Below are 17,446 nucleotides of genomic sequence, written 5' to 3' on the forward strand. Positions count from 1 at the left end.
TGTGGTCAGAAGGCGTATCACATAGTTGCATAAACAAACGCGCTTGGACATTTGCAAAAAACATTTGGATCGCTATGGTAAGGAAGAGGACAACTTCTTAGACAGAATCATTACTGGTGATGAAACATGGATCCATCATTACGAACCACAGAGTAAACGGCAGAGTATGGAATGGAAACATCCAAATTTGCTGTGCAAGAAAAAGTTCAAGACCCAACCATCTGCAGGAAAACTGATGCTTATGGTTTTTTGGGACACACAAGGTCCAGTACTGGAACATTATGGGGAAAGGGGCACAACAATGAACAGTGTATGTTACAGTGAGATGCTTACTGCCAGGCTAAAGCCTGCAATTCGAAGCAAACACCGAGGATTGCTGTCAAAAGGTGTTGTGTTGATGCAAGACAATGCCCGTTTGCATACTGCTGCCCACACTGCTGAAACACTCCAATAACTCAAATTTGAAGTACCGGATCATCCTCCATATAGTCCTGATCTTGCCCCTTCTGACTATCACTTGTCTGGTGCACTTAGACTGGCATTAAAGGGCTGTCGATTTGCCTTGGACGAAGCAGTGAAAGAAGAAGTGCATTCCTGGCTAGCAGCTCAACTGAGAACCTTCTTTTGTGAGGGCATCAGGAAGCTTGTACAACGATGGACCAAGTATGTTGAAATGCAAGGAGACTATGTTGAAAAATGATGTTCTTTTAAGTTTCCTATTTGATTACAATAAAATTTTATAACTACTATGCAGATAATAATTGACTTACCCTCATACGATTATTAGATTATTACAATGAAGGGAAAGCAATCTCTGCCAAAGTAAATTACCATGGTCAACACGTTATGACAACAGGCATCACTGACAGTCACTGCTTGTAACAAAGAACAGAGGGACAACAGTTCAGCAAATCACTTACCATTTCAATGTTGGATAACAAAACAGTATTAGAAATGCTTACTCATTATGGGGATACAGAAGCTGTTATTCCTCATAGTCAAACGTAGTCTGGACCCATGAGTAGTGGTGCACATTTGTACATGCTGATGGCAGGGTACAAATATACAGAAAACCACACAACATGGTGCCTATGGAACACCACACAAGTGGCACCTAATTGTATTGGGTTACTATACACCCATGGAAAACATTTCAACTTTAGCTGACCAATACTTCCAACCCATTATTTGGAGCCTAATTTCTTGCATCAAGGACATGAACCACTTCCTTTAATGCTTCTCCACGATCCCTGATCTACTACCACCTGGATCCTTGGGTGTACGAGTGTTGTGAAAAATTAAGTAAGGAACACACCACAGCCAAAAAGAAAAATAAGTGCTTAACAGAAAATATAGTGACAATCAACTTCAAATATCAAGAACTTGTGACAAAATATAAAGAGTTGGAAAGAATTTGGTAGAACCTATCATAAACACTGCCTAACCCAAAACAGCATAATTGTTAATGGTCATTATTTTCAGAAAACACGGCATGTGCCAAATAAAATGTATAAGGAACCATAGCTTCAAGTATAGCTCCAGTGATAATCATTAAGTCAGCTTCTGGTACAACAATCTGCGATGAAACCACCAGCACATGAGATATAAAGTGCCACAAGAAAGCATCTGGTAAAGTTTCAAATAAGAAAATTCTGATGGCAAGAAAATGCTCCTACTTTATGCCAACAATAATGGAAAATACCTATCTGTACCCATCCATGAAAATGTCTGGACAAAGCATTTACTATTTACAAAAGCTAAACCTGGTGCCACATTAAATGTTGTTGTTGCAACCTTGAGTCCAAAGACTGGTTTGACGCAGCTCTCCATGCTACACTATCCTGTGTGAGCCGCTTCTTTTCCGAATAACTACTGCAACCGACATCCTTCTGAATCTGTTTGCTGTATTCATCTCTTAGTCTCCATCTGTGAATGTAACCCCACTGAACTCCCCCCCCCCCCCCCCCACTTCCCTCCAGTACTAAACTAGTGACCCCCTTGATGTCTCAGAGTGTGTCCTATCAACTGAATCCTTATTTTGGTCAAGTTTCTTGTCTCTCTAATTCCAGTCCGTTCAGTACCTCCTAATCAGTTATGTGATCTACCCATCTAAAGTTCAGTATTGTTCTGTATCACCACATTTCAAAAGCTTCTATTCTCTTCTTGCCTAAACTGTTTATCATCCCATGTTTCACTTCTACACATGGCTACACTCCAGACGATTAGCTTCAGAAATGACTTCCGTATACTTAAGTCTATATTCGATTCTCTTCTTCAAAAACACTTTGCTTGCCATTGCTAATCTACATTTTATATGCTATCTACTTTGTTCATCATCAGTTATTTTGCTGTTATTTTGCTGCCCAAACAGCAAATTCATCTAATACTTTAAGTGTCTCAATTCCTAATCTAATTTCCCTAGCACCATCCAGCTCAATTTGACTACATTCCATTAGCCTTATTTTGCTCTTGTTGATGTTCATCTTATATCCTCCTTTCAAGACTGTCCATTCGGTTCAGCTGTTCTTCCAAGTCCTTTACTGTCTCTGACAAAATCACAATTTTTATTTCTTCTCTCCCAACTTTAATTCCTATTTCAAATTTTTCTTTGATTTCTACTGTGACAGTGCCACGACATTCAAAAGTGCCGCTACGTTAGTACGCGAACACGGCGATAGAGGCGCTCTGCAGCTCGGCCGAGAGCGGGAGCGCCACCTGGCTATGAACGGCGCCGGCCGCATGTCACGGCATGGCAGTCGAATGACAGATACGAAGTTAGTAACATGTAACCCGCTAGTGATTCTACTTTTGTATATCCACACAATTTATTAGTGATTAAAGGTTATAACACTTTTTGGCGACGAGGATGGGATATTTTTTTTCCTGCGTTGTGGAATTGTGTGTTCGTGTCGGGGCAGACATGGAACAGCTTATGCAAGCGCTTATTGAACAACAAACACAGCTGACGGCTGCTATTCAGGCGTTGTCGACGTCGCTTACTCATCGTCTGTCTTCCTCTTCTCCGCCTCCGTTCCCTCCTTATGACGAGGCCACTGAAGACTGGGAGGATTATGAGAAGCGTTTGCGGCAACACTTCTTGGCTTTCGGCGTTGTCGACGCTCCTATGTGTAAGTCGTTATTTCTATCTTGGATTTCCCCACGGATCTATCAGCTGCTATCTCAGTTAGCCCCTCTGCGGGAACCTGCCTCTCTGTCCTTCCAAGAAATGTGTGACTTATTGTCTAACTATTACCGAAAAAACACCCATGTCGTTGCCGCCCACGTGGCGTTCTACCGGTGTCGTAAACAGCCCCATCAATCTTACCGGGCTTGGGCGGCGGAACTACATGGTCTGAGTCGGAAATGTCAGTTTGTCACGGACACTCATCATGAGTCTTACGCTGATTCAATGGTTAGGGACGCTATTTTACGGCTTGCTCCTGATAAAGAAGTTCGGCAACGTGCCTTACAATTGCCAAACCCGTCGTTGTCGGAAGTTCTCAGCATCGCTCAATCGTTTGAAGTGTCTCACGCTGCTGGTGCGCAAATAGACGCGTGGTGTGATGTAGGCGCTGTACACACCACTTTCGACGCGGACAATTTGCCTGTTTCACAGGGACATGACGATGTGGCGGCGGTGCACTCGCGTCAACAACGTCGCGTTGGGCCGCCACGCTCGCAGCGAAAACAGCAACCACAGAAGCAGGTTCGTTCCGCCCTTCCTTCTTGTCCACGTTATTTCGTACAGCATGACAGGGCCGCGTGTCCAAAACGTTGGGCCACGTGTAATTCATGTAGGAAAAAAGGCCACATTGCTTCTGTGTGTCAGTCCCCTCAAGTTCCTGTCGACGAGGACGAGGCATCGGACATGGATGTTAACTGTGTGCTTTCTCAAACGAATAAGCTGTTTGTTACTGTTCGTGTTCTGGATAAAGACATTCGCATGCAAGTGGACACTGGCTCTGCAGTAACTCTCTTTAATTCTCGCACGTATTTGGAGTTGGGCTCCCCTCCCTTGTCTCCAGTTACGCGAAATCTACGAACTTATAATAAGCAGACAATTCCTATCGTTGGCCAGTTTGATGCTTCCACTGCCTACAAGTCTGTTGTTAGGCCCCTCACGTTTTATGTGGTGGATCATGCGGGCACTGAAAACCTGTTTGGTTATGATGCTTTCCAGTTGTTCGGGTTCTCCATTGATGATGATGTGCACCTCATATCTGAGGACATTCCGTATCAACAGCTGGATGGCTTGTGTTCTGAATTCTCGTCCGTGTTCTCTGCTGGTCTGGGTCGTGCCAAGGATTTTGAAGCCCACATTACTCTTAAACCTATGGCTCGCCCTAAGTTTTTCCGGGCACGCCCTATTCCGATGGCGTTGTGTGCACCTGTCAAAGCTGAGATAGACAGGTTCACAGCTTCGGGGATTCTCCTTCCTGTTACCTCCAGCGAATGGGCATCGCCCATCGTGGTGGTTTCTAAACCAAACGGGAGTCTGCGATTGTGTGGTGATTTTAAAGCCACTGTCAACGCTCAAAGTGTCATTGAAACTTATCCTCTTCCCCATCCTGAGGAGTTATTTACCAAGCTCGCTGGGGGCCAGTTCTTTTCCAAACTTGACTTATCGGAGGCGTACCATCAGTTGCCGTTGGATGCATCTTCCAAGGAATTTCTCGTCATCAACACTCCTTGTGGGTTGTATCAGTACCAGCGGTTACCATTTGGCGTCGCTAGCGCGCCGGCCATTTTTCAGCGGTTTTTGGAACAGCTCACGGCTTCCGTTCCCGGCTGCATCAACTACCTGGATGACATTGTTGTCATGGGGGCCTACACTGAGGAGCACCTTCGCAATTTGTGTTCACTGTTTCGGGTTCTGCATTCCACAGGGTTGAAGTGCAATCTGGACAAGTCCCAGTTCTTCCAACCCTCCATTGTGTATCTTGGTTTCCACTTGTCCCGTGAGGGTATACGTCCTCTACGACAGCACGTTGTGGCCATTACCGCTCTACCCCGGCCGTCTACGGTCAAAGAACTTCAGGCGTTTCTAGGAAAGAGTGCTTATTATCACAAATTCATTCCCTCCGCTGCGGCGGTGGCTCATCCTCTGCATCAGCTGTTACGCAAAAACGTTCCTTTCTGTTGGTTCGCCGAGTGTGAGCAGGCTTTTGTCCGCCTGAAGGCTCATTTGCAGTCGGCGCCTTGTCTTGCCACATTCCGTCCGGGTCAGCACTTGGTTCTGGCGACTGACGCGTCACAGTATGGCCTAGGGGCTGTTCTCGCCCATCGGTATGAGGATGGGTCGGAACGACCCATCGCCTACGCTTCCAAGACCCTCAACGATGCCCAACGGCGATACTCTCAAATAGAAAAGGAGGCACTCGCTATCATTTATGCTCTAAAAAAGTTCAGCGATTTTTTGTATGGTTCTAAGTTTCACCTCATCACAGACCACAAGCCGCTGGTCTCTCTGTTCAGCCCCTCGGTGTCGCTTCCGGATAAGGCAGCTCACCGCCTGCAACGTTGGGCCTTATACTTGTCTCATTTTCACTATGAGATTCACTATCGCCCCACAGCCCAGCACGCCAACGCTGACGCGTTGTCGCATTTGCCGATGGGCCCCGACCCGGTTTTCGATCGAGATGAACTACTCTGTTTCCACATTGATGAGGAAGAACGTCGTGCGGTCGAGGGTTTTCCACTTACGGGTTCGCAGGTCGCATCGGCTACTGCGTGGGACCCGGTCCTGCGTCAGGTGATCGGTTTTGTTCAGCGAGGTTGGCCGGACAGGACCAAGGGCCGGGCATCGGATCCCCTTCGCAACTACCATGCCTTGCGCCTTCGTCTGTCTGTTCGTGAGGGTGTTGTTCTTCTGGCCACGGATGGCGCATCTCCACGGGTTGTGGTGCCCGCCTCTCTTCGCAAAGATGTTCTCAAACTATTGCATGAGGGCCATTGGGGGATTTCTCGGACTAAGTCCCTGGCCCGCAGGCACGTTTATTGGCCCGGTATTGATTCGGACATCGCCCACATGGTCCCTGCGTGTGATCAGTGTGTTCAACAACTGGCTGCGCCTCGTACTATGCCCTCTCTGTGGCCTGATCCGGCGCAGCCGTGGGAACGGGTGCACGCTGACTTTGCCGGCCCCTTCCTCGGCACTTATTGGCTACTGTTGATTGACGCCTTCTCGAAGTTTCCGTTTGTTGTTCGATGTCCGTCGCCCACCACTGCGGCGACGACACTGGCTTTGCCCAAAATCTTTGCGCTAGAAGGTCTTCCATCCACGATTGTCACGGACAATGGCCCTCGGTTCTCTTCGCAGGCCTTCCGTGATTTTTGTACTAGACAAGGGATTCATCATGTTACAGCACCGCCCTTCCATCCGCAATCGAATGGGGAGGTCAAGCGCCTTGTCCGCACTTTCAAAAGCCAAATGAAAAAATTCCTTAGTGATTTTTCCACAGATGCCGCTCTGCTGCAATTTCTGAGTTCTTATCGCTTCACGCCTCTGGGTGATCGCAGCCCTGCTGAACTCTTGCATGGCCGCCAACCGCGTACTCTACTGCACCTGCTTCACCCTGTCAGGCCTTGTACTGTGTCCCCTAGTGCGGGAAAATACCCAGTGGGCGCCGACGTGTGGGCACGGGGGTATGGATCTCGCCCTAAATGGATTCCAGGGGTGGTCCAGGCTCTTCGCGGCCGCCGGCTTTGTGAAATACGTACGAACGACGGCATGGTTGTTCGCCATTACGACCAGATGCGCCCATGAGTGGTGGCCACGCCGGTACCACCGCCCCTTCTTTCGTCTCCACTGGCCCGAGAATCCAGTCCTGTCGCTGCTGCCGATCTTCCGGGCGTGTTGCTGCCGCCGCCATCGCTACCGCTTCCGAGTACGCCGGAACCAGCCCCAGTCGCGACGCCGCCTTCTCCGGGACCCATCTCGCTGGAGCACACCCCCAGGTCCACGACACCTATGGATGCTGCTCCGGAGTTTTCACCCATCATCTCGTCCAGGAGGCACGTTCCACGCGCAAGCTTCCGTCCTGGACATTTTCGACCATACTCTCGTGTTTCTCCGCGGGATCTTCTCGGGGCCTCCCAAGAGGCCATGGATGTCTCCGCACTGTCCGTGTCTCCAAGGAAGTGAGTGTTTTTTTTTCAAGGGGGGAAAAGTGTTGTGACAGTGCCACGACATTCAAAAGCGCCGCTACGTTAGTACGCGAACACGGAGATAGAGGCGCTCCGCAGCTCGGCCGAGCGCGGGAGCGCCACCTGGCTATGAACGGCGCCGGCCGCATGTCACGGCACGGCAGTCGAATGACAGATATGAAGTTAGTAACATGTAACCCGCTAGTGTTTCTACTTTTGTATATCCACGCAATTTATTAGTGATTAAAGGTTATAACAATTTCCTTTACTGCTTGTTCAATGTACAGCTTGAATAACATTGGGAATAGGCTACATCCCTGTCTCACTCCCTTACCAACCACTGCTTCCCTTTTGTGCCCCTTGACTCTTATAGCTGCCATCTGATTTCTGTACAAATTGTAAATAGTCTTTCGCTCCCTGTATTTTACCCCTGCCACCTTCAGAATTTGAAAGAGAGTATTCCAGTCAAGAGTGTCAAAAGTTTTCTCTAAGACTACAAATGCTCCAAATGTAGGTTTGCCTTTCCTTAACCTATCTTCTAAGATAAATCATAGGGTTATTATTGCCTTGCATGTTCCTAAATTTCTCTGGAATCCAAACTTATCTTCCCTGAGGTCAGCTTCTACCAGTTTTTCCATTATTAAGCGCATAGTTCTGCTTTCTTTGGAATTGAAATTATTACATTCCTCTTAAAGTCTGAGGTTATTTCACTTGTCTTGTACATTTTGTACATCAGATGGAAGAGTTTTGTCATGGCTGGCCCTCCCAAAGCTGTCAGTAGCTCTTACAGAATATCATCTACTACCGGGGCCTTGTTTCGCCTTAGGTCTTTCAGAACTCCGTTAAATTCTTCTCACAGTATCATATCTCCCATCTCATCTTCATCTACAACCACTTCCCTTCATATAATATTGTCTTCAAGCCCATCTCCCTTGTATAGACACACTGCATACTCTTTCCACCTTTCAGATTTCCATTCTTTGCTTAGGACTGGTTTTCCATCTGAGCTCTTGGTATTCTTACAGCTGCTTCTTTCCCCCAAAGACATCTTTAATTTTCCTGTAGGTGGTATGTATCTATCCCCTGGTGAAATATGAGGGCTGTTCAAAAAGTAAGGTGACTTTTAAAATTGCACAGGCAACGTACATTCTGTTATCAATCTTTATTTTTTGTATTAGAACAAATAAGCCCTCGGTCTCAAATATTAAGTCAAAATTGACCAGGTTTCGACGCTACTGTGAGCGTCGTCTTCAGAATTAGACTAACTGTTCTAAAACATATTAAGTATATAATACATTAATAAAATTAAAGTTTGTACTGCCTGGAAAAAGATGCAGTACTTACAAGTCACATATTAAAAAAGATCTAAGCCAGAAAGGCGATGTCATGAATAGTTGTAAGCAAGATGGCGAGCCGCTAAGAGCTGCTCGTACTTTAGTGAACAAGGGTTGAACCCTTGCAAAGAATTAAAAATGGAATACAGTGCTCTAAAACAACTGAAATGTTGACTGTGGCATACAGTGAGTCTGCTATAAATAATAAAAAAAAATTACAAGTGGTATGAGCTCTACCAAGTTGGCCGAGAAGATGCCAATGACAAACCTCGCTCTGGATGCAGCAGCACATCAACAACAGATGAGAACATCAAAGCTGTGAAGAAAATTCTTCTGGAAAATAATTGAATTACCATAAGAGAAGTTTCTGAGGATGTTGGCTTATCAGTTGGCTCATGTCATGCAAATTTTTTTTGTTTTGTTTTGGGCATGAGACGTGTGTCAGCGAAGTCTGTTCCAAAACTTCTCAATTTTGAGCAGAACAACCATTGCATGACCTTGAATGACGTCAATGATGATCCTGATTTGTTCAAAAGGGTCACACCTGGTGACAAAACATGGGTTTACGGTTATGATGTTGAAACCAAAGCCCAATCATCCCAATGGAAGCATCCCGGAGAGCCAAGACCGAAAAATGCACACCAAGTTCGATCAAATGTCAAAGTTTTGCTCACTGTTTTTTTCAATTACCGTGGCATAGTGCATCATGAATTTTTGCCTCAAGGTCATATGGTCATTAAGGAATATTACCTTGATGTAATGTGCTGTTTGAGAGAAGCAATACGAAAAAAAATCTGGAATTGTGGAAAAATGCGCGTGCTCATTCATCATTGCTTGCGAGAGATTTTTTTGGCCGAAAACAACATGACAATCATGCCACAGACACCATATTCACTGGATTTGGACCCTGCGACTTTTTCCTGTTCCCAAAACTAAAGAGGCCTATTAAAGGATGAAGATTTTCAACAATTGAGGAAATAAAAACTGCATCACCGGAAGTACTCAAGGCTGTAGCAAAAAGTGCTTATGAGAAGTACTTCGAGGATTGGAAGGAGCATTGGTAGAAGTGTATTGTATGTGAGTGGGATTACTTTCAAGAGGACAACACAAATATTGATGAATAAATAAATATTTTTTCATAAAACATAAAGTCACCTTACTTTTTGAACACACCTCGTATGCTTCTAAACTTTTACATTTGCCATCTATCCAATCGTACTTAGTCATTTTGCAGTTCCAGTCAATCTGTTTTTCTGAATGTTTGTATTCCCTTTTGGCTGCTTCATTTGCTGCATTTTTTAACTTTCTCCTTTCATCAATTAAATTCAACATCTCTTGTTTTAGCCCAGGTTTTGTATTAGGCCTTCTCTTTTTACCTATTTGATACTCTGATGCCATGACTATTTCATCTTTTAAAGCTACCCATTCATCTTCTTCCCCAGTCTAGTCAACTATCCTCTGGTTCTTTCAACTTATCCAGGTCTCATCTCTTTAATCTGCTACCTTTTTCCAATTTCTTCAGTATTAATCTACAGTTCATAACCAATAAATTGAGGTCAGAGTCCATATCTGCTCCTGGAAATGGCTTTCAATTTAAAATCTGGTTCCTAAGTCTCTGTCTTACCATTCTATAATCAATCTGAAATCTTCTGGTATCTCCATGTCTCTTTCACGTATACAACCTCCTTTATGAGTCTTAAACCAAGTTTTAGTGATGATTAAATTATGCTCTGTGCAAAATTCTACTAGGCAGCTTCCTTTTTCAATCCTATCCCCGAGTCCACATTCACTAATTATCTTTCCTTCTCTTCCCTTTCCTACTATTGAATTCCAGTCCCCTGTCACAAATAAATTTTCGTCTTCTTTAACTATACCAATAATTTCTTTCATCTCATCATACATTTCTTCAATCTCTTCATCATCTACAGAGCTAGTTGGCATATAAACTTGTACTTCTGTGGAAGGATGGGCTTCGTGCCTATCTTCGCTACGATAATGCATCCACTATTCTGTTCGTAATATCTTACCCACATTCTTATTTTCTTTGTCATTATTAAACTCATTCCTGCATTACCCCTATTTGATGTTAGATTTATAACCCTGCACTCACCTGACCAAAAGGGCTGTTCTTCCTGCCACTGAGCTTCACTAATTCCCACTATACCTAACTTCTATCTATCCATTTTCCTTTGTAAATTTTCTAACCTACCAGCCTGATTAAGGGCTCTAACATTCCACACTCTGATCTGTAGACTGCTGGTTATGTTTCTTCTGATGTCGACATCATCCTGAGTAGACCCTGCCTTGAGATCCATATGGGTGACCATTTTACCTCTGGAATATTTTACTCAAGAGGATGCCATCATCATTTAACCACACAGTAAGGCTGCATGCACTTGGGAAAAAATATGGCTGTAATTTCCACCTGTTCACAGTGCCAGCATAGCAAGGCTGTTTTGGTTGATGTTACAAGGCCAGATCAGTCAATCATCCAGACTATTGCCCCTGCAACTACTGAAAAGGCTGCTTCTGCTTTTCAGGAATCACATGTCCATTTGGCCTCTCAACAGATACCCCTTGATTGTGGTTGCACCTATGGTATGGCTATCTGTATCGCTGAGGCATGCAAGCTAACCCACTGACAGCAACATCCATGTTTCATCGGGGGGAAACGTTGTGATAGAAAATATTATTGCAGAAACAAGCCAGTTAAAAGAAAATGTTGTAATTATATACAGTGGCATTGACATCTATCGAACAGAAAGTGAGACCGAACTGCAAGGTTTTATAAATGTGTAATATGAATGTTGCCATTATAAATGTGCCGGTGTGACATGATTTTTCACAATGTTTGTATAGCAATAAAGAAATACAGTATTACAATTCAGAGCTAAAAAATCTTCATGATAATTTAAATGTGATCACTCACTACATACACCTAAAATGAACCAAGACTGACCAAAACCATTATCTATGATCAGAAACTGTACGAATATTTGACTTACAATGAGAGTTTGAAGAAAAAGTGTTGTGAAAAAATAGAAATTTCACGTGAAATTTTTTACTGTATGATTTGTCACAGTTTTTTTTATTAAGGTTAAACTACACAACAATGCCCCAAATCACTTTGTTTAATTCTTGGTAATCAATTACCTACAGAAAAGACTACTTAAAATTAGTTTACAGAACTTCACTGTGGTCATGCTTTTGTCAGCATTTAATTGCTTTTCCAGTTGATGAAAATTGCTATGCGTGAATTTTCTGTTTGAGATAAGAAAACAGACAGAATTCACTGAGCAATAAATCAGATATGCATGGGCAACGAGACACTGAGTCAATGTTTTCTTCATCAAATAATCAATTGTTTGTATTGTGTGTGACAGCTGGCATTTTCATGAAAAGGATGAGCCAGGATTTTTGGTTGCTTGTCCTGATTTCATGGATGACTTGTGGCAAGCAAATTGCTGGTACTATTTAGTCATAACAAGTCCAGTTTAACCAAAGAAACAAGCAATAGTTTTCTTGTAAGTTATTTGCAAATGAATAACTTTTGTTATTTTTGATTCATCTTGGAACACAAAACTTTTGATTGTTGCTTAGTTTTGGCTCAAAATAAGCATCTGATGTTAAAATCTAATGTGCAGCAACTTTAGATATGCCTAACAATGCCTCTATCTCAAGATAAGTTACATGTCAGCCCTCATCAATAATGATGTGTATAGCATCAATGTCTTCTGGCACAATATCTGCTTTTGGTCAACCTTCACAAAAATTCACTGCTGACAGAAGTATGATCAGGATGAAATACTGTAAACTAATTGTAAATAATACCGTAGGTGTAACAAACCAGTTCAAGATGTCATAGAGCTGGACCTTCATGAATCACAATAAATCAACCAACACAAACTTTCACCTGAAATTTCCATTTTTTCGCAACACTATTGCTTTAAATATTCACTGTCAACAAAGTACTTGGCACGTTTTTGAGTTCCCATTGTTTAAATAATAGAAAATATTACAACACTTCTGTCAAGTCTCAAATATACCATTTGTCTGTATAACTTAAAAGGTGAGGCTTGTAATTCTGACAGCCTATGGTCTTGTTCATGAAGTTACCAGACAATGAACTGTATTTTACATTATAGAGACTATCTTAGTACAAGATAAAGTTATAGTAGAGGATGCTTATCAGACATTTCATTTTACACCGTATAGCAAATGCCTCTTTAGTATACCTGAAAATCTGTACCTAGATTAATACTTTAAAAAATTATCCATGTTTATAAAGGACATCTACATTAATTTATACTCTGTAGATTGTAGATAAGGTTAGTGCATAAAAGGACTATTTTGCTTACATGATTCCTCTTGTAGCTTATGATCTGGCTGACAGCTATCACTTTGGTTGTTGCAAAGCTGCAATATTTCACTCTGACTGGTGTTGACAATGTGTGTACTTGTTTTATTAAATGTAATCAGTACAACTCGTTCATGCAACCAATGTTCACTTATATTGTCAGCATAATGATTCTTTGATGTAACTGGAACATTTCTTCTGAGACGAATTCTGGAGAATGGGTTGCCAGTCAGTTCTCTGTTTTGATGATTCCACAACCAGAATTTAAGAACAAAGCCTTCTATTGACTGCCTCTTGAAGTCAAGTGCAGTGGGGATCATAGCATACATATTCTTGCCAGTGTAATTGTACAGAATACTACTTTGACCTTTGGAAACTATTTTTATTTCTGTCTGACATGTACCAGGGCATTTCCCACTGTTTAGCACTGTCAAGTGATGGTCACCTATATCATGTATTTCCAAATGAGTATTCCGTGGAGGTCTCCGAAGGCCATGCTGTTTCAAATTTTGAATTCTGTATGTGCTCTGATCTATGTGCCATGTGCGATTAGTAATTTCGGTATATAGTTGATTCACTGCTATAATCTGCACAGAATCTGTCAGAAGAGAAAACAAACCATAAGCAGCAGTTGTAATTATGCATATGCTTATATTTATCCTAATTTCAACTAAAAATAACTATGCTCACCTTTCCCAGCTTCCTCTTCACATGTACAAGTAATTCTCCAGTCTGTTTCCAAAATGATATTTGTTATTCTAGGACAGTCAGAGACCATCAGTGGCTGTCCCAGTAACTGGCCCATCTTTCCTGATATTAGTATTAAATGGTTTCGCTTTGCAGTATTTGTTTTGTGATTCTCTGTAATTGCACAAGCTGCAAGCAGTTCATTAGTTCCATCATGGTCTAAATCTGGTAAGATAAGGGGAAACTGTATGTCATCTACAGTAAACTGGAACCGATGTCTGAGATGCCATACCGTACTACCTGCAAAAAACAGTAAAAACATTGGGAGACTGACATCTCACACACAAAAATCATATTCAGCAATTTTCCATTGTATTCAATCCACACAGGCAAAGAAAAGCAGTTATAAATCCAGTGGAAAATTCAATCTTCAGTTTTTTTTTGCTAGGTACAATTAGTTAATTATCATGTGAAATATATATTCATTAATTCATTGCAATTTGGAATGCATCAGTAAGTCATAATACATGTCTTACATGTTTCAAGAGTTTTTATGGCTACATGCTGACCATTTATATAGTTGTACTTCAGGCTGCTTAACTTATAATACTGAACTTAACTGGTCATAGTGCCACAAAAAGTGACTATATGAACACAAAAAAAATTATGGCGTAAAGTTTTAAAATAGTTTTTATCTATCTGACCCTTCAGAGCATTAAGTATATGATCAAAGACTTTTACAATTACACACTTCATGCAACATGTGTTAAGCTAAGGCTGCGTAACAATACTAAAGTAATTCTTTCTTTGAGCGTTATATTCACTGTGGATGGAATGGTGGTTCTAAGTGACAGGTTTAATAATTGAGTATATTTACTATGAGGCTGTTATCAGCAAATGCATTTCCTTGCAAGAGATTTAAGAATTAACACCTCATATTTAGTACATGTTAGTTAATTTTAAAATCATTTGATGTTTTTGGTCTTCTATGTGATATCATAATGACTCAAGCTTTTCTACAAAATATCTGAATATTTCCCAAAGAGGATCTTGTAACGTCATACAGTGAGTACGCGCAATTAAACAGTGCATCGGCCCAGACAGCACATGGGGCCCTCAACCACTCATCTTCACATGACTAATGTATGCTTCAGTGTTAGACGGTGACTTAATGTACTCCTTGTTTAAAAGTTTTTGCACTGATTACTACTTTATTCAGTGTCTCTGTATATCCTTTCATGCGGAAGTGGAATAAAAGTTAGTTGGTGGGAATTCTGATATTGTGTTTGTGCAACATTACAATATTTTTGGCAATGAGTGTGGTATTCTGTTCAGAATGTTTTGTTTTAGGTTCACTATGACCAACATGCCAGTGGATGAAATTATTCAATCCCTTGTTGAACAGCAGCAAGCTCCCACCAACCAGCAGCAGGTTCTCTCCGTAGTGCTAAATAATTTGCCAGCTTCACTGACATGCAGGGGTTCACCACCGTTGACACAGCCCCCATTTTTCCTCCATATGATGATACTGCATATAAAAAATGCCTTTGACAACAGTTCCAAGCTTCTGGTGTCTCTGACCCTAACATGTGTATAGCTTTCTTTCTGTCATGGATTTCTCCTTGTGTTTATCACCTTTTGTGTCAGCTAGCTCCTGCTCAGGAACCTGCCAGTCTCTCTTTCGTAGAACTACTTCACTTGGTCTCTACTTATCAGTGCAAGTGAACTCATGTTAATGCTGCTCACACTGAGTTCTACTATTGTCAAAAGTGACCACAACAATCGTACAGAGTTTGGGAAGCAGAACTCCACAGGCTTAGCTGTCATTGTGTTTATTACTGAAGGTCACTAGGACTCATATGCTGATTCGGTGGTTAGTGATGCTACAATATGCTTGCCCCGAATAGAGAAGTTCGTGAACCAACCTTACAATGTAAAAATACCTCTCTCATAGCGGTTTTGAACATTGCCCAGCCTTCTGAAGTATCTAGGAAATCAGATAGAAGCTTGGTGTGAAGTTGCCTCCACCGCTTCTCCTCCTCAGCCACCATCAGTTAGCCCACAGGCAGAAGATGATGTCGTGGCCACACAATCACGGCCTCCACAACACATGGGCTGATGCCATGCTAAACAGCAAAAGAATCAGCATCATAACAGTGGCCGTGTGCTCCTCTATCATTGTGCCCATATTGTTTTGATCAACATGATCAAGTCATGTGCACAAAAAGGTACAAATTGCATCTGTGTGCAACTCTCAACCTCATTCACTAGCCGTGAACACAGATGTGAACAGTGTTTGCCAAGTGATGGTAGCACCAAACGGCTGTGGCAGTGACTTTGTTAAATTCTCAAAACTATGTGGACCTTGGATCAGTAGTGTTGTCCTCTATCTCTCATCGGTTGGTGAGTTACAACAAACAACAAATACTCATATTTGGATTGTTGTCTACTCCTCTACTGTATAAAGCAATTGTTTGGCCTTTGACATTTCTAATGGTGAATAATGCCAACACTGCAAAATTATTTGGGTTACACACTTTCAGAATGTTTGGATTCTCTATTTCTGATGAAGTGCATCTTGTTTCGGATCAAATTCTGTACCAACAACTGGACACATATTGCTCGGAATTTTCCTCACTGTTTTTGCAAGGTTTTGGTAGTGCTACCGATGTCAATGCTCACATCACAATGAAATGGTGTGCCCAAGTTTTCTTCATGCCTGACCAATCCTAATAGTGCTTTCCATTTATTAATCCTAATAGCGTTTATGGAAGCACGTAAAATTAGAATTAGATTGCTTAACATCCTTGGGTACTGTCACACATCTCCTTTAGTGAATGGTCTACTCCACTGGTAATTGCTGCAAAACATAACAATAACCTCTGGCTCTGTGGCGATTTTAAAAAGTCTGTAAATACACAGTATATTACTGATAACTATCCCTTACTCCATCAGGATGAGCACTTAGCATGGATTTCTGGGGGCCAAAATTTTTTCAAGGTAGACTTGCCTGAAGCCTACTTGGAACTGACTATGGATTATGATTCCAAACATACCCTCATAGTGAATACCTCCTTTAGGTTATATCAATTCCAGCGCCTGCCACTCAGCGTCGCTTGCACTCTTTCTATTTTCCAATGAATACTGGAGAAACTCTGGCCTCCATGCCGGGGTGCGTTAACTACCTGGATGATATTGTAGCCTCCAGTTCCTCAATAGAACAGTTGTGGAACCTTCGATGGTGCTGCATGTTGCCAGGTTGAAATGTAACTTGGACAAATCACAATTTTTTTCAGTTGTCTATCATCATCTCAGTTTTGAAGCTTCACGTGCAGGCATTGAGCCTTTACACCAGCATGGTGATGCCATTACGGCTTTGCCATGTCCTGCCGATGTCAAGAAGATGCAGACCTTTCTCGGAAAGATTGCGTACTACCATAAATTTCTTCCTGGTGTGGCCTCAGTGGCTCAAGCCCCTTCATGCTCCATTATTTCACTTGTCACGCAATTGTGAGCATGCTTTTACACTGTTGAAGCCAAAATTACACTCGGCACATTGCTTGGTTACCTTCCAACTAGGCCAAGATCTTGTTTTGGCCGCAGATGCATCCCAGTATGGCCATGGGGCCATTGTCACTCACAAATATGTGGACAGATCTGAATGCCCTATTGCGTACGCTTATAAAACCCTGATTCATGCACAACAGCGATACTCACAAGTGGGAAATGCAGCCCTTGCTATTGTGTATGCACTCAAAATATTTCATCTTTTCCTCTATGGTTCTAAATTTCATTTTCTTATAATAGATGTCTAGCTCTTCTTTTCCATCATTCAGCATCTCTACCAGATGAAGCAGTCCATCGTCTCCAATGCTGGGCTCCTTTTTTGTTGAGCTATAACTACAAAATTCATTTCCACCCC

At 42.4% G+C, this 17,446-nt stretch overlaps 1 protein-coding gene across 2 annotated transcripts in view; it reads right to left on the minus strand.

Moving 5' to 3' along the window:
- Positions 1–17,446, minus strand: part of LOC124606923 (protein FAM234A) — a 127,898-nt gene that overhangs the window by 3,916 nt on the left and 106,536 nt on the right. For both annotated transcript variants that reach the window (XM_047139036.1, XM_047139037.1), the window contains 2 exons: positions 13,528–13,824; positions 12,839–13,435 (listed from right to left, as the gene is read on the minus strand). In XM_047139036.1, the coding sequence (XP_046994992.1) occupies positions 12,839–13,435; positions 13,528–13,824 (894 nt within the window). The remainder of the gene's footprint in view (positions 1–12,838; positions 13,436–13,527; positions 13,825–17,446) is intronic.

Source organism: Schistocerca americana, chromosome 3 (genome assembly GCF_021461395.2).
Source record: "Schistocerca americana isolate TAMUIC-IGC-003095 chromosome 3, iqSchAmer2.1, whole genome shotgun sequence".
Lineage (NCBI taxonomy): Eukaryota > Metazoa > Arthropoda > Insecta > Orthoptera > Acrididae > Schistocerca > Schistocerca americana.